We start from the raw sequence: 25,338 nt of genomic DNA on the forward strand, positions 1-25,338 counted from the left end.
CACTTAACTTGACTAATGTGACCCATTACCTTGTCAATATTATTCCGAAAAAAACGATATAGCCTAGCTAAATTTTTTGGAATTACTCCTAACTCTATCAGTGACGTGAGATTGCTACTCCCCTCTACTTTAAATATGTCTTGATTTTTTTCACTTCTATATGCGTGAGCAAACTGCCAATATCTAAATAAATCCCCTTCTTTAAGTATACCCTTATCAACCCAGTATTGAAACAAAGGTAATTCCCCATTCCTCCCCAAGTGCTCCAGAGAGGTAATATTCCTCTTTTCCCAGAATGCCACTTCCTCCATTTTATACAACTCCGGCATATTAAGATTTCCCCATAATGGTGTAAAACTAAAACCCCCGTGAATCCCTAGGCTCCCCTTCACCGCTTTCCATGCATTTATCATTAGTGCTATAATTGAAAGTTCCCTCCTATTGAGCGGCTTCAATTGACCTGACTCCAGCAAGGCAAAAATAGATTTAAATCTTCTCCCCACCATACTAGAAAGTAATCCGAACAAAATACTATTATGATTATTTTCAATTAGAAACTGGATCTGAGCAGCTAAAAAATAGTGATAAAAAGACGGAAGAGAGAGACCTCCTTTACGCTTATCCCTCATCAAATTTTCTTGTTTGATACGTACTTTTTTCCTCCCCCATAATAATTTATTAATAATGGCCCGAATAAAAGCAAACCATTTCTTATCAATCCAGCATGGGCAGTTACACAGCACATATAATAATTGTGGTAACAGTATACTTTTTGTTAGAGTAACCCTCTCTGCTCTATTCAGAGGCAGGGAGCTCCACGTATTTACCTTACACTTCAACTTGGTCAGTAGAGGGACCAAATTCAATGCTATGTAATCGCCCACCTTGGTACCAATCTTTAAACCTAAGTACTCCATAACTGGAGAGACTTTCAAGTCTACTTGTCCTAAGTTAATTAATGAATCCTCATCGAGGGGCATCAATATAGATTTTTGAACATTGATCTCAAAGCCGGAATACCTACCGAACTCATTGATCAATCTCAATACAGACGGAACTGATTCCATCGAATCTTTAAGACAGAGGAGAATATCGTCGGCATAAAGCATTATCTTATCTTCTGGGCCTCCAACCCCTGCCCCTCCAATCTCTCTACTAGCCCTGATCTTAATTGCCAGAGGTTCAATGAACATGGCGAATAAAAGAGGGGACAGGGGGCACCCCTGTCTAGTGCCCCTTGTTAAGGAAAAGAAGGAGGAAAAGTCTCTATTTATCTTAATACAGGCTCTAGAGGGGGAGCGTAACGGCATGACGTAGTCACGCTGCACGCCGGTTCCCCGCCCGCTCTCACCTCCCCGATGGCCGTGATGAGGGAAGATAAGTGAAGGAGCCGACATCCTGGGGACGCTCCTTCGGCTTTCCGATTGCCGGCTACATTTGTCTGATGCCGTGGAGGACACGGAGGCCGGTGTATGTGATGTCTTTTTCTGTGAGGAGTCCCCTGGAAGAGCTTTAGAAAGGAGCCTGGAGAAGCTGTGGTGCTTTGCGGTGGGAACGTCCGTGCGTCCGAGGGAGCGCTACCACGTGTGGAGGATCCTCGGGTGCGGCGCAGGAGCGACGCGACCGGAGGAGGTTTCCACGAGGTCGGTGTGACCGGACCGCTGGGCGGTATTTGTTCTTATTTACAAAATTATTGCCAGACTGCTTATTGCCTGCCTATTGCCTGCTCACAGTGAAGACCCGGATCAGCTTGGAGTGGTGTACACACAGAGTGGTAAGATGGCTTGGCTTGTTACTCTCTTACCGTGTGGCAACCATTAATTTGAGAAATTGGACACTGGATGGGGGCTCCTCTTATTTACGTGTTGGAAATTAACCAGCTTAATACACATTAACGTCTCTTGTGTGCTTACTACTAACTTTTACTCCTGTACGGATGTTCAGCTTTGATACTCAGCGTTGAGACCGCTCTATGCCTTGATGCAGCCGTGTCATTAATTACTAATTCGCTAACTACTAACTTCTTCTTTTGTGTGGATATTCAGCTTTGAGATCACTCTTTGCTTTGATGTAGCCGTGTCATTAACTACTAATCTGCTAACTATCAACATCTTCTCCTGCGTGGATATTCAGCTTTGATATTCAGCCCTGAGACCGTTTTATGCCTTGATACAGGAGTGTCATTAATTCACTGATTCGCTAACTACTAACTTTTTCACCTGTGGTGATATTTCAGCTTTGACATTCCGCTTTGTGATTGTTTTATGCCTTGATGCAGCAGTGATTTTTATCCACTGAACAGTTTCATAGATTGTTATCAACCTGTATCAATCAGTATCTGTTAACATCTAATAACTTCTAATAACTTCTGCAATATATTGCTTACTAAAGAGACTAACTAAGCTTCTTCAACGGATATTCTTCAACTAACATTTGTCAAGGCCTATTAATTGGTTTACGGCAATAGCGCTTACTAAAGAGCCTAAACCATCTGTCCTTTCCGTGAAATCTATACTCTCTTGGTGGCTAAAATCTGTTTTCTTCTAATTGTTGTACCTGTAATAATTTGCTGTTATTTCATCTGTATCTCGGGTAAATTCTGGGTAAATCTATTTGTGATTGACCACCTGATTGTATATGAAGTATTTCACATTTTTAGATCTGTCTGTTAACATAGGATTTCTCTGTGTAAATTAACTGGTTTCTGTATATAGATATTTTTAATACAGTCGGTATATGGTATTGGGATTATAGGTGGCTTGTGATCTAGGCTATTAAGTCAATACTAGATTATTTGTATTGTATTATCCGCATTGTAGACCCCTTCTGTGTCTCCTGGGAAGGGGGTTAGAATGGGCCCCAAAAATGCATCAAGGAAATCTCTGGGGTCACCCTCCCCGAAAGAGAAGGGGGGCTCAAATAAAGCTGATAATTCAGCAAAAATAGACAAATTATGGAAATCTCCATCCGTAAAAACAAGAATGGTGGTAAAAAATCAGGGAGTGGAGGGTCAAGACCCTAGAAATAAGTCTCAGGGCTCGAGATTTGCTGTATTAGAGGGAGAAGAACAAGGGGAAGAGGAAATAGAGATGGGAGCTGAAAATGCAATGTTAAAAGAAATACTGGCTTCCATCAAGGTTTGCAGCAATGCAATTGGAGAATTAACAGAACAGGTTGGGGCCCTAAGAGGAGATGTATCCTTGCTGAGAGAGGACCTTAATAAGGTTAGAGAGAAACAAAAGCTGTCAGAAGAGAAAATAAACAAAATAGAAAAAGAGGTGAACGCTGTAAAGAAAAACGTGTTTTCTATGGAAAAAGAGAACACCTCTCTTAAAAACAGACTGACAGAGTTAGAGGACAGGTCCAGGAGGGCTAATCTAAGAATGGTAGGGGTCCCGGAGCGATCAGAAGGGGAGAACATGGTCAATTTTGTTAGGGAATGGTTTATCGAGAAAATAGGCAAAGAGAATTTATCAGCCAATTTTGATATTGAGCGGGCACACAGAATCCCGACGATGCTGAAAGTTCCAGGGAATACGCCACGAACAATTATATGTAAAGTACTTCTTTCAAGAGACAGGGACACGATACTGAGACGAGCACGCGACCATAAAGAGCTCACGGTTCATGGCGTCAAAATTGCGTTGTATCCTGATTTTTCTAGGGACACCTTACAAAAAAGGAGAAGTTTTTTTGAGGTAAAAAAAAGGTTAAGAGAAAAAGATATTATTTATTCCCTTCTACACCCGGTGAAATTAAAAATTCTATATCAAGAGCAGTCCCATTTTTTCAGTACTCCTGAGCAAGCCTCTGATTGGATGGATTCGAAAGGGCTGTGATATGGATAAAAATAGGTTCAGTTTAGATATGGTATCACTATGGGGGGAGTCGGGGAGCGGGTGGGAACGGGTTAGTGGCTCAAGTAGGTAGAGTTCTACAATGGTAGGACAGTTAGTAGGGAAGGGGGGGGAGGGGAGGGGAGGGGAGGGTGGGGGGGAGGGCAGCTGGAGGTAGAAAGGGTTTTTTTTTTTTTTTTTTTTTTTTTTTTTCTCTCCTCTCTCTCTCCTTTTTGAGAAATGGGAATTATTAGGATTATCTCATGGAATATAAGAGGGTTGAAGGACCGGTTGAAACGGTGTATCATTTTTGATTATATCTGTAAACAACTGCCCGCTATTGTTATTCTGTTGGAAACACATCTCAATAAAGACACTACATATCTAATGGAAAGAAGATGGGCAAGCCAAATTTATAGCTCGGTTTTTTCCTCCTTTTCTAGGGGAGTTACAATTTTGATTCATCGGGCTATTGAATTTAAAGTAATTGATTCCCAATGCGACACGGATGGGAGATATGTTTTCCTTCATGGAATACTGGAAGGTACTAGATGTGTTGTGGCAGGGATCTATATACCTCCCCCTTTTAGATATGCGGTTCTGTTGAGTCTATTACGGTTCATGGAGAAAGTGGGTGAATGTCCTATCCTGGCGTTAGGGGATTTTAACTCAGTATTCTCCGACAGGGAAGATCGACTGGGGAAAAGTCAGTCTGCAAAATTGATTGCTAGGGGCCCCCCCTTCTCTAGATTTTGTCACGAAATAGGGTTGCTAGACGTATGGAGATTGTTATATGGTGATAAGCCAGCTTATTCCTGTTTTAATCGTGCTCACGAGTCTTTGTCTAGAATAGATCTTGCCCTTGTGAATGAAGCAGCAGGGGCCTGGATTAAAAAGATGAGATATGATAATCGCTCGATATCAGACCACTCCCCGATAGTTCTGGAGTTATCAGGCTCAATTGAACCACCGTGTCGATTTTGGAAACTTAATCCACACTGGTTATCTCTGATATCGAACGAAGATAAAATTAAGAAAGAGATCGGGTATTTTATTGAAGTGAATAAAAGTGGTAATAATTTAGCCCTGTTATGGGACTCATTAAAATCCTTTTTGAGGGGCATTCTTAATTCGGAGGTGATATTTCTACGAAAACAGTTTGTAAAACGGGAAAGACAGTTAATGGAAGAAGTTAGAAAGAGTGAGAAGGATTTTCAGGGGAATAGATCACAAAGTTTCTTAGATAATTATAAGCAGGCACAAGAACGGTATAACAAATGTATCTCTAATAAAGCAATGCAAAAACGTCTGCGAGAGCGGGTTATCATCTAAAAGGCTTCTACAGAAAGTAAAAAAACAACAGGAGGTAAATAGAATACAGGCAATTAAGAATAATTCTGGGGAAATAGTACACAGTCAGAGTGAGATTAAAGAGGCATTTTTGCAGTTTTTTCAAGGTGTATACACCTCTGATTTGGAGGTTTCTAGGGCTAACATAAAGACATACTTAGATAGTATTGGTATACCTAAATTGCAAGCGGATAAGAAAGATCAACTCTCCTCCCCAATTACAATTAAAGAGTTAGAACAGACAAGATCCTCTACAAGACGTAGTGCCTCACCTGGTCTAGATGGATTACCATTAGAGATATATGAAAGATTTGGCGCTATACTCCTTCCTCTCATGGTAGAGGTATGGGAGAATGCACAGGTTGAGGGACGATTCCCTGAGTCCTGGTATGAGGCAGGTATTGCCCTGATCGGGAAAAAGAATAAAGATCCACTAGAAAGAGAATCCTACCGCCCTATCTCGCTCTTGAATGTTGATGCAAAATTGATGGCCAAACTACTGTCCAATAGACTGAAAATGGTGGTCCCATTTTTAGTACATCAAGATCAGTGTGGCTTCGTGGGAGGGCGCCACATTGGGACTAATATTAGGCGGCTCTTTTTGAGCCTGCAGATGGGTAAAGGGGGGTCCCGCTCCATCCTGTCGTTGGATGCTTCGAAGGCCTTCGACAGGGTGGAGTGGGACTTCCTCTGGGAAGTATTGGATAGGTTTGGATTGGGAGATGGATTTGTGGAGTGGGTGAAACTGTTTTATGTAGATCCTAGAGCCTGTATTAAGATAAATGACTGACTTCTTAAAGAACCGTAATGGAAATAGGAACAATAAAAAAAGGTTCATCGTAGAACATCCGAATAAATCACGTTGCTTTATTTCTCATTCATTTAAAAAAAAAAGTACATCAGTGTACATTGTAAGTACAAACACCTATGTGTTCTGGCTATATAGTAAGCCTTAATCATGGATGTACAGTAGTTAGAAACCAAGTCAGACTCGGTTTGTTGGCAGCTGTTTTGGGAAAGTCATGGAACAACGCTTCTTTGAAGTTGGATCTTCAGTGCTACCCTCAAAATGGTGCGGTTAGAGGCATAGTTTTCCTTCTCTCCATTAGGAATAAATTTTATAAATATTTTTTCCCAAAAACTTAATAGCACATGAATCGAAAACTACAGACACTTTCAAAGGTGGCTGACATATACAGTCTTCAGGCCTAGTGCGGCTGATATCCTTGGTAGTTTTTTAAGACTCTTAGTGACTTACACGTCCTACAGATGATATTATTATATAAGTTTCCCTACATTCAGAAAAAGAACTACAACAGACATCGGGAAATTCTGTCATCTTCATAATTTTCTAAACTTACATTATAAAGCTCAACCAAGATATTTACCTACAAAGATATTTCCAAAATTTCTAACTCTTCCCCTCTAATGTCTATCTGTCTAATCTAACAATATGACTTACTTCAGTAATTTGCTCGTCATACTCATCAAATGGTTTTCCATCCTTCCTGTTATAGAATGTAGCCACACCCACAATCTCCTCCTTTTTGTTCACAATCGGCAGAGACAAAACATTTTTAATAGTCCATCCCGTCTCATCCACCGGCCCTTTCTAAAAGAACAAAGCAAAATGATTATATTACTGTGATTTTTTTGGGTAGAAATCTACAGAAAGTATATAATGATACAACTGTAGGAAAACTAGGGGAGTTGGCTTAGTATGTACAAGGCAAGGCAGGGTGCAGAAGTAATAAATGTGATCTTTGCCATTTACCAGTTGTGGGACAAATTGACAAAATTCTGATTCACTTTTAGTAGTGAATCTATAATCATGGTCAATAAACCAGAATTGTAGAAAAATTGAAGGAAATAAAAGAAATTATATTTTTCTTACCTGAAACTTAAAATAATCATCTGCGGGAGCATTCATCATGTTGCAAATCTACATGGAAAAAATGTATTTAGGTAAAAAAATCTACTAAAACTAGATACTAAATATAGTCAGTTCGAAAATGTTTTTGGGAAAATTTGATGACTAGTACAAAGTAGACTTAATCTAATTATTGATGAAATTATATATTTCCTATAAACTGTATACAGGCAGTCCTCTACTTTTGGACACCCAACTTACAGACAACCCCTAGTTAAAGATGGACCCCTCTACCCACTGAGACCTCTGGTGAAGCTCTCTGAATGCTTTACTATAGTCTGACTGCAATGATCAGCTGTAAGGTGTCTGTAATGAAGCTTTATTGATAATCCTTGGTCCCATTACAGCAAAAAATTTTGAAACTCCATTTGTCACTGGGGCAAAAAAAAATTTGCCTGGCTCTACAATTATAAAATATACAGTTTCGATTTACATACAAATTTAACTTAAGAACAAACCTATGGAACCTATCTTGTACGTAACCCGGGGGCCCTGTATAGTACTGTTCCTCTCTTATTTGTTCTAAAAGTTGACAACTTTGTGTAAGCAGTAGGTTGGTGTCCCTTTAAAATCTGACTTTGTCAAACAGGACTACCCTTGTCAGACTATGTAAGGACACACCCCTAACTGGTAAGACACTGTCCAATCAGTCTGAGAGGGCGTAACGGGACAAGGAAAATTGTACCACCCATGAGGAATAACTGAATACTGATTTTATGGTGAATGTGAATATTATATTAAATTTAGGCTGGCGCTGGAAGTGTCTACATGTGCCATCCTCAGCAAACATCACAGATGCCTAAATGGTTGTGCAAATGTGGTGTATCTGTCCAGCCAGGCAGTGATAGTCAGATCATACTGCGGAGTCCAGTCTGAGGGGGGAAAGTTTTAGGAGTCTAAAAGGCCGGGAGGAGGTGGGGTAGTTTGACTACACGGACGGGTTCCCCCACCTCCTTGACTTAGCAGAGACAAAACATGAATAAAGGTAATTTTGGAGAAATGCTGGATTGCAAGCTATAAAAACACCTAGGTCACACTTGGAAAGTAGCGAATAAGGTTCTCTATGAGATTCGTGGGGGTTTCTGATGTGACGGGGTCCCTTTTAAATATGTATTTAAATATAGGCTAATATGCAACTTACAAATCCATTTTCAGCAACATAGGTGGGCAGTCCGCTCACAAGACACCAGTGATCCTCAGGGGGGGAGCTGCAATGACAACACATAGTAATAGTGAATGACGGCATGATCATAAAGTAACAGTCATTATGGTACAAGGGGTTATTGTCTTACGGGATGACTTTGATTTCTTCTTTCCCATGTAAAATATAATCAATAATCTTGTAAAAATTAACTTCCTGAGCAAGAAAGAGAAACAGCAGTTGAGTTTTGCTCATGACAAAAAGTATAAGAAATTAGTTTATGTTCAAATCTATCCTAGTTTGTGTATGTGGGATTATAATCTAGGGAATTGATCTTTAACATTTGGATCTCGAATTTGGGGTCGTCCATTACTTGATCAGATCAGTAATCTGATCTGGAGCTAGAGTATTATTATATCTGCCCCAGAAAACATCATTAGACCGAGGCCACGTGGGAGGATGACATGGCAGAATTTCAGGTGGTTTTTACTCTGGCTCCTATTTTTCTGGTGACAGGTTTTTCCTAATTGAGTCCATGAAGACCCATGTCTCATCCATCACAGGCATCAGATCTTCTAGTAAGGTGGAGTGTTCCTCACAAGAACCTCCACAGAGGAGACATAGACCCCTATCATAGTTACTAATGATAAACCCGTTCCTGTCACACAGAGCGTCCCTGACTATATACTTATGGTGTGGAGAATGTAGATGGAGAGGAAAATCAAAAGTGCATTCCCAAATAGCAGAGATGGTTCTGGGACAAAATAAAAGAATAGAACAGAAGCCTTACAAACCCTTCCATCAGGGGTCTTTGGTCCTTTATAAGGTGGTACTTCTCCTAGCAAGATTGGCCATTGTTCGTAGAACTCCTAGATAAAAGAAAAATGAAATGTTAACGGGAAACATGGGTGAAGGCAAATTATATATATATGTGTACATGTATATACGGTATATATATGTGTGTGTGTATATACATACATATAGATGCAAAACTGAAGACTGATTGCATAAAATAAGCCGTTACTCTATATGAACACCTACTATGATGTAACATCTGACCTGAGCTTCCAGTAGTTCAACACTATGAATATGCCAGTTACGTGTGTGTGTGTGTATATATATATATATATATATATATATATATATATATATATATATATATATATATATATATGCAGAAATTACCTTCTCTTTTGTCATGTCCAGCAATGCCACAGAGTAACGTTCACAGTTCAGATATATCCTGACAGTATAGAGGGCCTTGTGAAACTGACGCTCAATGTCAGTAAGTTCCTCAAAGACCTTGTTGGCGCACCAAAGCAGGATCTGGAGAGAAGAAGGAAACATGGGCATTGGTCACTGTTATATGCAAGACCTGACTGATCAAATTTAGGTTCATTGCCGATATATTTTGCACATCGGAAGGGTTACCACTGTTAGTTTCTGATATATTTTGCACATTTGAAGGATTACCCCCTGTATTGTGTCTCAGTAATTAACTCAAATACTTTTTATGGAAAAAGTGATTTTGTCATCTAGATCTTTTTTTGCCCAAAACATTTTTAACAGGATTCACCTATGACAACCCCTTATCACCTACTCGCATCATAGATAATAAGCACCCGATTGCTCAGGATTTCACCAGTAGGAACACCAATAATTACACATTTATTATTACACGTCACTGTTATTATCTACCCACTCTGCACAATGGGATCGAAGGTACTAAAAAAAATGAATTAGTCTTGGATAGTCTTACAGACATGATGTCAATGGGTTTAAATGATAAAACTTTGGTTGTTTGCTACTACCACTAGGGGGAGCTCATTGCATACAGATTTCTATAGCTCCATTTAATGTAATAGGAAAGCTGTCTTCAGAATAGTTAAAAGTTAAATAGTTTTGGAACAACCTAGACCACCCATTTATTGATATACCGACACTTAATGGAAATTACTTTCAGTAAAATCCATTAACAACATGTAATGTAGCTAAACATTGGACAACCATCACCTATGATTAGTCTTCTTACCTGACTTTTCCTGGATTCAATGCCATGAAGGTAGTTGATGTGATAATGTTTAAGAGCAAGGGATATAAAATCTAGATACTTGGTGAAAACCTGCAAGAAATGGGAAAGATATACTATGTCGCATTTCTATTTATGATATATTATAGGTGTCTATTTACATGGGTATATACTAATGAAGATATGTATATGATTCCGTATCATACCACTTCATCTTCCTTGCTAAAGGCGGGGGCGTTCTGTTTGTTGATAGCCATTACGACCGCTAGAACCTCCTTTCCATACATGACGGGTGTGGCCAGTAGATTGGTTGTTGTAAAGCCAGTTTGCTTGTCCACAAAGTCGGAGAAATGTGAATTCTGCAGGAAGACACAAATATACACATATATATGTTGTTTTTTTAAATGTATCCAAACCAAAGCCTAACCCCTGGGACTACGCAGAAGATTCTGTCAGGGTGCAAGGTAAATTATAACACACATTTATATTGTAATGCAAATGCTTATAAAAGGCATTTTTGCACTGCAGCTGTAATGGGCTTCTGCAACCTGTCAACCTGTCAGCGAAAATGAGGTCCCTGGTGACAGGTTCCCTTTAAAAGATAGTGAAGTACTCATCATGGGGGGCATCAACTACCCTGATATAGACTGGGGGGCAGAAACCTGTAGATCCTTCAAAGGCAGAAGGTTTTTGGCATTGGCAAAAGACCCAAGATCCAACGGGGGGAAAGTGGGGTGGGGCAACAGGAATTCTGAACTTCAGAAGAGCATATTTTGAACAGCTAAGGTCATAAACTGGAACAATGTCCTCAAAAATAAAAGCATCTGAAAATAAGTAGGAGGTTTTAAAACATATTCTAAAAAGGTCAAAGACATATAGTCAAAGACAAATAGCATAAAGGAATAAGCACAATAGAACTGAAAAAAACCTATGTGGTTAACTAGTACTGTGAGGCAGGAAGTAAAAGAAATCCCAAATTATTTAAAAAAATTATAAATAGTAAAAAATTAAAAAGAGAGTGTGGGTCCCATAAAAAATAACCTGGGGATCGTGGTGGAGGGACATGAGGAAAGGGCCAGTCTATTGAATGTCGCCTCTTCAACCCTCTTTACCTGGGAAAATCCCATGGTGGAAGACATGATGAGGGATAATGTAAATCTTCTATTAAATGTCAACAGTTTAACCAAGGAAGAAATATGGTGCCCCCTCAAAACCGCTAAAATGGACAAATCAACAGGCCCAGAAGGTATACACCCTCAGGAAACTGGAGTTCTGGGCTAAGAAATGGCTAATGAGGTATGACGCATATATACGCCACACTTCGGCTGCGGATATTCTGAGGGGGCTCACAGGCTGCAACTGGAGAGTGTTTGCTGCATATTGCAGGAAACACCCACTGGCAACACCACTATTGTGCAAGCACCGATTGCATGTGTTAACCCTGCAATCGCCAGCAAAAAGCCAACATCGCCATTTTGGCATTGATCGTTGCTCCCCATGACGTCATAGGGGAGCAACGATCTGTCACTTTGTAAGACCCAAGGCTGTATGATTTCTTTGCATTTGTTACAATGTACCAATGAGTAGTAAAATCCCAATATACTTCCATACTGTAGTATGGCAGTATATGGTAGGATCAAGCAGACAACCTAGAGTTAAAGTACCCTATGGGGTCTGATAAATATAAAAAAAAATGTTTAAAAGTAAAAAATGTATTAATTTAACCCCTTCTCGCACCTTGAAGTGATTTTACATCATAGGGTGCTTGTAGTTCCCGCACTTTGACGTAGAATCACATCATGGCGATCACCAAGGCTCAGATGCTGAGACCATGCGACCACCGCAGGATCCGGACTGTACGCAGCAGCGGGTATTCTGCAGTAACAGTCGGGATCATGTCTATCGCGATCCTGGCTGTTTCACCCTATAGTCTATAGTGCATTGGTGCGACAATCGGGACCCCGATAAGGACCCTATGGCTGCCTTCAGTAGCAGCCTGTTAGGATCCTGCACTCAGGATCCTAGCAGTGCTAATGTCAGCCTATGCAGAATACATATATGTAATATGCTGAAATACATTAGTGTTGCAGCATATGAGATCAAATGATTACTTGTTCATGTCCCACCCTGAGACGAAATAAAACCGTGAAAAACTGTTAAAAAAAAGTGCATTTAAAAAAATTATTCAAAAAGAATAAAAGTCCCCTGAATTCCCTTCCCATGCAATAATCAAATAAAACATAAAAAGAGAAAGTCACCAAAACAACACAACATATCACCCCGTCTGTAACAACCCGTACTATAAAATTAAATTGTCACTGAACCCATACGGTGAACTCTGTAAAAAAAAAAAAAAAAAACCAAAGAAAGGCACAAATTTTCACATCTGACCTCATAAAAAAGCGCATAAAAGTGATCAAAAAGTAACATTTAACATAATATCATGAAAAAGTACAGCTTGTCCAGCAAAAAATAAGCTCTAAAACAGCTCTGTAAACAGAAAAAAATGTAAACTTTATTTCCATTGTTACACAGTGATGCAAAAACAAACTAATTTCTTAAAAAATGGGTTCTATATTCTGCAAAACAAGTTAACCATAAAAAGCTATATAAATGGGGTATCGCTGTAATCACGATGGCCCATAGAATAGAGATAACACATTATTTGTATGGTATGGTGAACGTCCAGGAAAAAATGATAAAAACCATAAACAAGAATTAATGATTTTTTTAACCACCACTAAGAAAGAGTTAATAAAATCTGATAATTAGCTATTGCACCCCCCAGAAATGATGTACCTGAAAAGTGGATCTCATCCACAAAAAAGTAATCCCTCGTGTCCAAATTACAAAAAAATAAACATTTTATAGCCTGTAAAATGTGACATTGCAGATCTGCTCTGAATGGCGCATCTTCCATTCTATGCCCAGCCGTGTGCCCATACAGCAGTCACCACCACATGTGGGGCAGCCTCATACTCGGGTATCAAACTCTGTGGAGTTTTTTGTCTTTTAATACTTTGTGACGGTTAATTTTTTGGCCAAAATTAATATATTGTCTAAAAATAATTACAACTTGTAAATTGCACCTCCATTTTGTTTTAACCCCTGTGAAACATACAAAGGGTTACCACACTTTTTAAAGTTTATTTTTCACACATTGAAGGGTGAAGTTTGTAAAATGGCGTCATTTACAGGGTTTTACTGCTATTTAGGCCTTTCAAAGTCACTTAAGGCTAAGCAGTTATCATAAAAATGAGAAAAATTGCACACAAAATTCTTAACCTCCTAACAATGTAGAAAAGAGAAAGGATGCATAAAAAGCCATAACAATATAAAGCAGACATTTGGGAAATGTTAGTTATAAAGTTACTTGGGTGCTATGACTATCTGACTGAAAAGCGGAAAATTTTGAACTTTGAAAACGAATAATTTTTAGAACTTTTTGCCAAATGTTTCTATTACTTTGAAGTACAATGTGTGACGAGAAAACATTCTCAAAATCCCCTGGTTATGTTAAAGCATTACAAAGTTATAACCTCCTATAATGACACAGGGCAGATTCTAAAAATCACACCTGGTCCTAAGTCCCAAAAATGGCTTAGACATTTAGAACTCCCCTCCCCTTCCCTAGAACTGATAAATATAAATAAACTTTTCGAAATCATAAACATGTTGGGTATCGCCGAGTCCCTAAATGTCAGATCTATTAAAGTATATTAACAGTTATTGCAGCATTTAGCCCCATAACGGAAACTTTCGGCCGAAGTTGAAACATATAATATTTTTTTTATAAAAAACGATCAAATGGCCATACAGTCCTCAAAATTCTAGCATTAAAAATGTCATCTCAAGTAACAAAAAATGACACCACACACAGCTCCAGTATGAAAAAGTTATTACAACCAGAAGATGGCAAAATAAAGATTTCTTTTTTTGTACATGAGGTTTTAATTTTTGTAAATGTATGAAAACATTGTAAAACCTATATAAATTTGGTATCCCTGTGATCGTACCAACCCAAAGAATAAAGGATACATGTCATTTTGGGCATACAAAGAAAGCTGTAGAATCCAAGCCCACAAGAAAATGGCGCAGATGTGTTTTTTCACCAATTTGAATGCATTTTTTCTCACTTCCTAGTACATGACATGGAATTTTAAATGCTGCCATTATGAAGTGCAATTTGTTATGCCGAAAAAAAAAACATACACTAAAATAAGGAAAACAATCAGAATGAATAATAATGGTGTATACTGTATGAATGTACATGGTACAAGATAGGTTCCATGGGTTTGTTCTTAAGTTGAATTTGCATGTAAGTTGGAACTGTATATTTTATAAGATCCAGGAGAGACTTAAGGGAACACTCCAGTCAAATACTTGGTGAAGGGCCTGGGGGGAGGAGGAGGACTCATTTTTATCGTATTCCTAGAGCAAGGTGTTATGATCCTCTCTTCAGGCAATGCACAAGGTATAAATTAATGAATTGGCTGTGATTGGAGGATTGAAAAACATGGCTGCTTTCTTGAAAAAACACTGAGGTACCTGACTGCGGTTGGTGACTGTATAGAAATGAATGGAGCTTAGTGACAGAACCACACAGCTGTTTTTGGAGGAGAGCAGCCATGTTTTTTCAACCTATTTCAGGGCACACGCGTTGTAGAAAGTGATTAACCCCAAGAGGATAATCAAGAAATTTGCATATATTTACGCCTACTCTGAAAGTAAGTTTTATTGTTGCTATATGTTCCTTGTATTGTTATAGGGGAATTGTGCCGGATTTGTTTCACGGATACACCTCGTGCACCTTGACACAACACTGTGCACCTAAAGGGGAATTCCAGTGTGGATTCACACCAGGCGCTACACTTATGTCAAAAGTCTGGACATAGACTGCGTTCTAAATCAATTATAGGTAAACAGTACAGTAGAAAAAAATACATATTTTCACGACAAGTTCAACCGAGTAAGTGATGTAAGGGAAACAATTCTATAGAACACTACCATAATTGTTATTTTTTTCTAAAAAGGCATCTAGACTATTGTTGAAGCTCTCTGCTGTTACTGCTGTCCCAGCTCCTGAGCACGGCTATTCCACAGATTCACTGTCCATACAGTGAATGTCCAACGATCATGGATTGTGGTGCGATTCACTACGAGCATGCGCGGGATATCCTGCATCTGTCACTCAGCTCTGCCGGACCTTGCGACACAATTTAAATGTTAAATCCCATGCTTAGTCCTAATCAGTCACATCGTCCGACGCTCCACTCCCCCATTTGTGTCGCATGAAAGCCAGCAGAGATGCGCCAAAATACGATCGCGTGCGCCAAAAACTCCTGCTAAGTGTGAAAATAAGCCCAAGTGTCGCTTTGTCTTTTCATTTAACCTGGAACAACTTTCCACTATATTTTTATATATTTTTATATAAATGAGTCATGACGCCCTTAGTCGTCTCTTTTTGACACTAAATCGCTAAGTATCCGGAGAACAGCACAGTTTAGCTGATGGATGTTTTCCCGTAAAACATAACAAAACTTGTGCAACTCAAAGTTTATGTAAGGATAACCAAAACCAGAAAACATCACATGTCACGGAAAGGTAAAGACTTGATTTTTTTTTCTCCAACCTGTCTCTATCAGGTCCTGGTTTACACAATTTCAGTTGCCCCTAGGCACGACCCTGTAACTTCTGACATCAGGGTCCGGCCACCATCTTGGATTCCTGTGTGACGACCGCCAGCTGAGTTTCTGTGTCTCTCTGCTCTAAGTCTGTAGCCACGCCCCCTGCACGGAGCTCCAGACACTCCCTGATTCACTTCCTGTCAGAGAGAAGCTTCAAACTACAAGGAGATAAATTATCCAGGGAAAGGGGGAGGCAGGCACATATCAGGCTCATTAGGCTTCGCTCACTAAGAAGAGGCGGCTCTTCGGGCTCCTGAACGGCTCCCTATTCAATATATAATAGGGAGCCGCAGGCCAGTCAATCACCCCACGCCACTCCAGTTTTAATACGGTTGTATCAGGTTAAAGGAGGCTTGGTGAGCCGGTTAGGTGCAGGGTTAAGTGAGCCAGCTCAGGTCATTCGCAAATGACACATCACTAACACAGATGTAGCAGAGCTGATAGTGTTTAATAGGTATCTCATGCATCTCATCTCTCTCTATGTGTCAGTGTGTTGGTACAATGTCAGAGGCCAGATGAAAGTGTATATGCAAATGTACCCTGATAATGTAACCACATTGTCACCCCACAGAACTAGATGCCCCGCCCACACCCTGTAATTTTACACTGAGCAGCCTAGGGAGAGATAGGAGCTAAAACAGCAATAAAACTGAGTAAAATTGTTAAGTAAGGGGTTAAAATGATCTTTATTGTGTTGACATCACTAGATGATTGAGATGTGAGAATTTTCTTTTGTGGGAAATCTCCTATAAGTTGAACTTGGATGTAAGTCTGAACTGTAAATTTTTAATTGTCGCTCCAGGCAAAAATATTTTTGTCCCAGTGACTATTAGATTTTCAAAATTCTGTTCTTTCATGGGAACAAGGATTATTAATAAAACTTAATTACGGACACCTTACAGATGATCATTGCAGCCTGGGACTATAGTAACATCCAGAGAGCTTCACCAGAGGTCACAGGGGGCAGAGGGGTCTGTCTGTAACTAGGGGTCATCTTTAAATCAGGTTCCTGAAGTAGGGGACCACCTGTACTTATAAATGTGGTCTGATTGATATCTATATCTCTATTATAGGCATTACAATCTAAAAAGACTTCCATAGTACAGGGAGATAAAGTAAGTGACCCCTTGAGTATTTATCTGTAGATCTCCTTCTAGCATCGGTCACCTTCCTGTAGCAACAATAAGGATATGAATGGAAATTGAAGAGAAATTTTTGACCATTCAGTTAATCAATATTTTTGGGATAACTTGAGCACACATCCCTATTTTGGTAATACCATTTTTCAATTTTTACATTATTCTATGGGCTGTTGTCTTTTTGCATAACTTAGAGTCTCATTAGCTTGTGGTAACTGATGTCTTCCCTTATATTCTCGTATAAAATACGTCATATATTCCTTAGAAATTGAATCATAGTTTTCAGGCCATGACGCAGCAAAGTATCTTAAACCCTAATGCTCCCTCTATTATGCATCACAGATGGAAGGAGGTTTTAGCGTTCATTGGCGCACTTCCCCAGTCCTGCGGAGTTCACCAAAGTGCATTGTCCGGTGATAATGCACTGTGCCACGATTCACTAAGATCGGGCGGCCCATATCCTGCATGTGTCGCTTCCCCGCTCAGGTCCGACAGAGTTCACCACCTTCTACCCGGTGCATGTATGTGCTTAATCTTGTAATTGTAATTTGAAAGTTCATTCCCGCACTCAGTCTGAATCAGTCGGATCATCTGACGGTACGCCCGAATTCTGTTGCATGAAAGCAGCGCCAATCGTGAAAAGTTGGAAAAACGAGGAAAGTGCGTCCCCGAACCCCCATTGTCTTCTTTTTCCCCAAAAAATATTGTTGTGCATTATTGCGAAAAAGTTACATTTTTAACACATCTGGTATTCTCTAAGAATTTTTATGGATCATCCAGGAGGTCTAGGACAGACTTGAGATGGACAGTAGCAGCTTCTGTTTTTATGTTCTACCTTGAATATTATTTTGTTCCGTTGCCCAAAAAAGTGGGCAAATTTTTCCACGCAAGAATCTGTGTCAACTGTCTTTTATTGTGCATTAACTGTCTTTTGATAGGTCTTTTGTAGCCCAGGATTGTCCATAGTTTTTTCCTGGACTCATCCAGTCAGCTCCATAGAGATGAATGGAGCAGAATGGTTTTGCACGGCCGTCTGCTCCATTACACTTCCATAGCAACGAGGGGTCCGACTGAGGTAATTGGGACCCCATTGGACACCTCGTTTTCGGGATCTGTGGGGGTCTCATCACTGAGACCCCCACCGATCAGCAAGTTAGGTCATAACCTGTGATTCGTGGGAAAACTCCTTTAAGACAGTTTGAAAATCGCACACAGAGGAGAGGTTTCCCAACGGTGGGGGGTGGAGGGAAACTACTCCTCTTCAGACCCGCCCAGGGGGCGACTTGACTAGTTACAGAGCACATGTCATTTTAAGGTAATATATAACTTATCTTTTGTTCTGTAAAACAGATTTTTCATACAAAAAATGGTCAGTAGTGTATTTACAAAGCTCTATGGTGACAGGTTCTCTTTAAACGAAACACTTTTTACCAAATATAGTTATGTGCACAGTTTGATATACTTTTTCTCCATCATTTTCAAGCCTCATGCACACAACGGTTTTTATGACTGTGAGTTGGCCACACAAACAGCAGCGAGCTCACGGTCCCACAATCATTATGCGGTACGGACGACGTCCCTTTTGCACACATTTTCATATACAGTACATGACGTCTACAGTACATTAGCCATCAGCTATAAGTCCCCAATATACTTGGTAAACCAAGAGGGAGAGGGGAGTAACTATCTGCCATATTCCTCTTCCTTAAATACATAACATTGGGTTTATGACCCATGATCTGTTATTGCAGGAAACTTTGTACACCCAGATAGTATCAAAATTGGTAAGTTTAGGCAATGTTAGGCCCCTTATACTGAATCAAGTCAAAAGGCAACTTTTTATTTCACAAACGAAAAAGCAAATTACATATTTGAATAACCAGGAAGTAATGGGTGATGAGGCCCATCTTTTATGCTATGTCTGTAACATGGCCGCCATCTTGACCGCTGCAGGCCAAGGGCAAATTTGGCCAATGGGAAGGTGGTGATGTATCATATAAAAGAAGACCGCAATTGTCTCAGAAATTGGTTCTGCATTCGGATTTGCTACATCTCTTGTGGTTAAAAAGTTATTAGCACAGGGTTTCTCTGGAAACTCTCATGCTTGTTCATAAGAAATTGGATTCTGTTCTGTGTTCAGCACCAGGGAGAACGTCTGATAGCTGTGTTTCACAGGGAATATCTCTGGTTGTTGTAGCAATTTTCTAAGTTGACCACACTCCCATGATCCAATAACTTGCCCATGATCCAATATAGTGGGGGTCATTTACTAAGGGCCCAAATCGCGTTTTCCAACGGGTTATCCGAATATTTCCGATTTGCACCGATTTTCCCTGAATTGCCTTGGGATTTTGGCAGTGGCCGTAAGAAAACCCGGTGGATTCGTAAAAACTGCCGCATTTTAAAAAAAAAAGTGTCGCTTGACATGCGCTTACCTGCACCCAGCGTAGGACAGTGAACTTCAGTGCATTCCGATTAACTTCAGCGCAACAGTGACACCTGGTGGACGTCGGAGGAACTACCTTAGTGAATCGCCAGAAGACTCGAATCCTCCGCAGAGAACGCGCCGCTGTTTCACGAATGGACCGGGTAAGTAAATGAGCCCCAGTGTCTTTCAAGATGACGTGGACCATGTTCCAGCCTAAAAGATAACCCCCTCTCATCCACTCAGATGTACAATGAAAGGGTGATTATTCATTGAAAATAAGCATGTATTTTGAAAATGATAAGAAATTGATAGAGAATGTGTAGTGGAAATCAGTATAATTTAAAGGGGTTGTTCAAAGGTTGGATTCTTTCTTCCAAAAACAGCTCCCCTCCTCACCATGGTTTGGGACGGTACTGCATCTTAGGTGTATAGAGATGAATAGGGCTTAGTTGCAATACCATTCTCTACCCACAATCAGACGAGGAGCTGTTTTAGAAGAAAGCAGCAATTTTTTAACCTTTGGACCACCCCATTAAAAATATGATTTTTTTTCTGACTATGCCTTCAATAGAAAATGTAATAAACTTCCATCAGATTCATTACTAAGAAGAAGATGTCTATCACGCAGCCGGTCATACATAACTGAAGAGCTCCGGCAGAATCTGGGATAATCTTTATATTACTAGGATTAGCCGCAGTTCATACGATTACCTTGTTATCAGATTTTATACCTGATATTTAGTCATCTGCACAATTTCCCTGACGGGAGAGACGCAGGAATCTGGTCAGATGATATCATACTAATTCTGCTAGCAATAATTAAATGCGACCTGATTAAATTAATATAAGAGGGGAGCGATATATAATCTACAGTCAGATTACATCATGTGCATCTACTAATTAATGAAAGAGGAGGGCAGACAACGATTAATTATATGAAACGTCTGTGCTGAGGACTGGGTGACGTAAACCCAGACCCTTAAAGGGGATGAATGTTGGACTGTAGGGGGTCAGTACCCCAGTGGTCATCAGAATGGAGTTCTGCAAGTCCCTTTAATCTATCTGTACTACAAAGGACTGCAAGGATCAGCTCGTACTGTTAAAAAATCCCAGAAAATCCCATAGAAATCTATGGAGCACAAGACAAACTAGTCACAAAACACAGATTTCAGGAATAATCACCCTCCCCGTCACTGAAGATTAGCATGTATGTCTATACATATATGGGGATAGGTATAGACATACATGTGGAGATTTAGCAGAAGTGTCTGAGAACAGGACTGTTGCTCATTGGGAACCAGGGGGTAACTAGAGGGGGTGCAGAGGTTCCGGTCGCATCCGGGCCGAAGAGGTTTAGGGGACCCTTGGTGTCACTTTCCCATAAGAGAAGACTATTACTATAAATCATACATTATAGTCGGGGGCCTGGCACAGACTTTGTACTAGGGCCCATCAGCTTCTAGTTACAGCACTGATGGCAAACAATTATAGCTCAGATTTCACTATGCCACATCAGTTTGTAAAATGAGATCTGAGCTCTGATTGGTTTCCATGGGCAACTAGAAGCATTTTACCTCAAGGTCTTCTGATAAATCTCCCCCGATCTTGTACATAGACATACACATGGGGCAAGAGGGATGCTTTTACTTTCAAAAACCTGACAATCTGCCATATTGTCATCTACTTGTGTCACCAGGTTTTAACTTATTAAACTAGAAGCCCCCTCAGAAGTATTCCTTTCTAGAATTCCCTCTTGTGAAATTTAACCCATTTACTTATAAAACAGGTCACTCTAAATGACACCTCTGCTTTATTCTTTGGGTCGGTCACAGGGATATTTATATAGGTTTTAAAATGTAAATCTTTTGTACAAAACAAAAAAAAATAAAAAATTCTGAGTTCAATAACTTTTTCACTCTTCAGTGCACGGACCTGTGTAAGGTGTCCATGGCCGTCACTCGGTCTACCTGACTGGTATTCCTTCCTACACTGATACATAACATTATACACAATTTTTTTATGGACCAAAATATTTTGAGCCATGACAAGCTAGACAGGTCCCTACTCTACTGTACATGCCAACTCAGTATATAGGTAGCCCCTGCATGTGCCCACTCAGTATATAGGTAGCCCCTGCACATGCCCACTCAGTATATAGGTAGCCCCTGCATGTGCCCACTCAGTATATAGGTAGCCCCTGCACATGCCCACTCAGTACATAGGTAGCCCCTGCATGTGCGCACTCAGTATATAGGTAGCCCCTGCACATGCCCACTCAGTATATAGGTAGCCCCTGCACATGCCCACTCAGTATATACAGAGCTCCTGCATGTGCCCACTCAGTATATAGGTAGCCCCTGCATATGCCCACTCAGTATATAGATAGCCCCACCAGTCCACAGTCAGCCCCCCCCCAGTTCACAGCAGATGCCCCCCTTTAATGAAATGTCCTGCCAGAAGCCTCCTTTATACTGACTTTCCGGCTTCATCTTCTCCTCGCGGGGCCGGCGGGGAGAAGATGCTGGAAGGTGAGTACAGATTTTTCTTTTCTCATATATGTCCCAGGAATGGTGGGTTTAGTGGGTACTGTGAGCCCCCGGACCCCCCTTTTGATAGGAAAACAGGGGGAGGGCTGAACCCAGTCTGACTAGATCCCCCCATGATGGCAGCCCTGATGGTGTCATTTTTAAGGTGTCATATCAACTTGGGACCAATATGACGGTTTGATCATTATTTTATTCCAATATTTACAGATGGAAAAATTCCCAAAAAAAGTGTCTGATTCAGACATTTGAGCCCTATTTTCCGTTACAGTGTTCATGGCCGGGAATAATCTTTATATTTTGATAGATGGCAACCAATCGGTGTCCTCCAAGATGGTGGCGCCCACCAGCAACGCTTTGAGGTGCCGCGGTAGGTTAACCTCTGCAATTGGTGCCAGCACCAACCAGGGCAGTGTGAGTTGTGTTATGCCGCCCATGAGCTCTTCCCATACATCCCCCGCAGCACCATGAAGTTATACACTGCACAGATTCTACTTGATCTTTACTCCTATAATCTGCCTTATGCACTTATCAGGATTATCTGCGCTTGCCATGTGCCAGGGGCCAAATTACGACAAGGACTTGTGCACAGAATATACCAGGAAAAACGGATAAATGTATAATTACATGTATATTGGTATCATCATCCTGACATAGTCATAGATAACAGCTTTTACAATAGATATACAGAGAACAATGGTACAAGGCTTCCTGCTCTATAACATGCTGTTTGCAGGTAGGACGCTATGTACAATCTACTCAGCTCCTTCCAACTTGACATAACACAAGATGCTGCCTGCAGATAGGACACTATATAAAGTTTGCTAAGTTCCTCCTGCTCTGTAACATGCTGCTGGCATATCTGACACCTACTTAGAGATAAAAGGTTTTCTTTTCACTTTCTTGGGCGGGAGGATTGTCAAAGGCACAGGTATAACAAAAGTGTGCACAAAAACGTGTGTATGAACCCAGTTTTTGCGCAGAAACGTAACTTTTTGCACACCAGCCACTTTTACAAAAGGTGGGTAGAAGGGCATAATGGGGCAGGAGGGGGCACGGCCTGCAGTGGCCTAATATATTGCATTGCACACATTATTCATATGTTTTATTTGTCATTGTAGAGGACACAAATATTTAATATCTTGTCTACAAGTTACCTCAAATAACCTGAGGTTTATCAAATGAAAATGAACATTTTGCAATACATTGCATCAACAAGCCCGTTACAGACACAATATTGAATTTGATACAACAAAAATAGGTGGATTCCAATTAAACAATGAAAAATAATATAGTGGTAGCACTGCACAGACTAGAAGCATAGTAGTCACTAGTCACAGGGAGTAACTTGGTGGATACATGGCATTACTTATCTGGTACTTGTTACCCTCTGTAGGGCTGCATTCACATTCTGCAGATAGGACACTATGAACAATCTGCTCAGATCTTCCTGCTCTATAGCATGCCTCCTGCAGATAGGACACTATTTACAATCTGCTCAGCTCCTCCAGCTCTATTACATGTTACCTGCAGATAGGACACTATGTAAAATCTGCTACACTATGTAAAATCTGCTCAGTTCCTCCTGCTCTATAACATAGCAGCAGATAGAATACTATGTACCATCTTCTCTATAACATGCTGCCAGGAGATAGGACACAATGTACAATCTGCTCAGCTCCTTCTGCTCCATAACATGCTGCCTGCAGATAGGACACTATGTACAATATTGCCCAGCTCCTTCTGGTTTATGAAATGTTACCTGCAGATATGACAATCGAAAATCTGCTCAGCTCATCCTGCTCTATAACATGCTGCCTACAAATAGGGCATTATGTACAATCTTCTCAGCTCATTCTGCTCTATAACATGCTGCCTACAGATTGGGCACTATGTACAATCTGCGCAGCTCCTCCTGCTTTATAACATGCTGCCTGCAGAAAGGACACTATATACAATCTGCTCAGCTCCTCCTATTCTATAACATGCTGCCTGCAGACTGGTCACTATGTGAAATTTACTTTAGTTCCCCTGCTCTATAACATGATGCTTTCAGAGCAGACACTATGTGCTGTCATCTTATAATTTCCTAGGAATATGATCTATTTGAGAAGCAAAGGAACTATAAACATTTAACATGGCAGTAACTTTAACATGAAGTTCTTTCCATCAGGAAGTTTCTTATCTTTCTTAACTTTTTCAAGTTAGTAAAATATTGGCACAATCATCATCCAACCAGGGCCACATGGATATAGTCAAGGAACCTGCATTTTCACATTGACCTTGTTGCTAAACTCAAGACCTGACAGTCAGGTCTGTATCTGAACAGCCAATCATTTCTGGAAACGTGTTTTTGAAGGACATTTGGAACTTTTTTTTAAAGTCAAAAAATCTAATTGGTTTTGGTTGTATTTATAAGTAACCTATGGATTTCTCATCATTAATATCTCTCACTTACCTTTTTCACATCAGGGACATTGAAAGTCTTCTTTGTATGAGCCACCCACCCCACAATACCAATATCTAAGGGAAAAAATATTTCACTTTCATGTGCTACAAGGTTATCTTCAAATTTGGAGTCCTTGGTGACATTGAAGAGCCTGGTGGCCAGTTCTGGAGTTCCGTTCCTGGATCTATAGATAAACAAGCTACAATAACTGGCTTGTAGGAAGAACGCCAGCCTTTGGAGGACTTTATGAATGGTCTTCTCCATGTTACTGTCATCTTGGATCTCACGCACCAACTCTAACAACACATCAGCCTCTTCTAGTTTCGTTAGGTCATGAAATGACACCCCATCTTTTAAGTCCAGCTGCTTGTTGTTGAACAAAGCTCCAACAGCTTCACTTCTCAATTTTTTATCAAAATAATCCTTGGCAAATTGAGGGTTGTTTTCTAGATATTTCTCCACATCTTCTTTCTTCAACTCTCCCATTTTCTCGATGACGGTTTCCTAACAATGCATATTTTTGTCGGCTAGAAATATTTCTGAATATTTTTGGTCATAAAAGACATGGCCAATTGGTCATTCTGTGGACTCTCTCTATGAACACTGGTCTATCCTTGAGAGCTTAAAAAATCCTCGCCAACCTTCTTGAGGTTTGACAGAAGGCACTAGCTTAGTGTCTTCTTAGCCTCGGATTCTCAAGACGGCTAATTAAACAGATGTCAGGACACTAAACCCCTGGCATGCTTTTAGCTTGTAAATCCTACAGGAACCATTTTAGACAAGGCAATCCATTTTGAGATCACAGC

At 40.3% G+C, this 25,338-nt stretch overlaps 1 protein-coding gene across 2 annotated transcripts in view; it reads right to left on the reverse strand.

Annotated features, from left to right (window-relative positions):
• Window positions 1-25,207, reverse strand: part of PDE6C (phosphodiesterase 6C) — a 46,758-nt gene extending 21,551 nt beyond the window's left edge. Inside the window, exons 1-9 of one of the 2 annotated variants that reach the window (XM_072131124.1) lie at window positions 24,542-25,207; window positions 10,493-10,645; window positions 10,290-10,379; window positions 9,443-9,583; window positions 9,052-9,126; window positions 8,409-8,473; window positions 8,258-8,324; window positions 7,081-7,128; window positions 6,649-6,798 (exon numbers count right to left, since the gene is read on the reverse strand). In XM_072131124.1, the coding sequence (XP_071987225.1) occupies window positions 6,649-6,798; window positions 7,081-7,128; window positions 8,258-8,324; window positions 8,409-8,473; window positions 9,052-9,126; window positions 9,443-9,583; window positions 10,290-10,379; window positions 10,493-10,645; window positions 24,542-25,018 (1,266 nt within the window). In that variant the 5' untranslated portion in view covers window positions 25,019-25,207. The remainder of the gene's footprint in view (window positions 1-6,648; window positions 6,799-7,080; window positions 7,129-8,257; window positions 8,325-8,408; window positions 8,474-9,051; window positions 9,127-9,442; window positions 9,584-10,289; window positions 10,380-10,492; window positions 10,646-24,541) is intronic. The other variant, XM_072131123.1, reaches the window with a different exon arrangement.
• Window positions 25,208-25,338: the final 131 nt, after the last annotated feature.

Source organism: Engystomops pustulosus, chromosome 11, assembly GCF_040894005.1.
Source record: "Engystomops pustulosus chromosome 11, aEngPut4.maternal, whole genome shotgun sequence".
Taxonomy (NCBI): domain Eukaryota; kingdom Metazoa; phylum Chordata; class Amphibia; order Anura; family Leptodactylidae; genus Engystomops; species Engystomops pustulosus.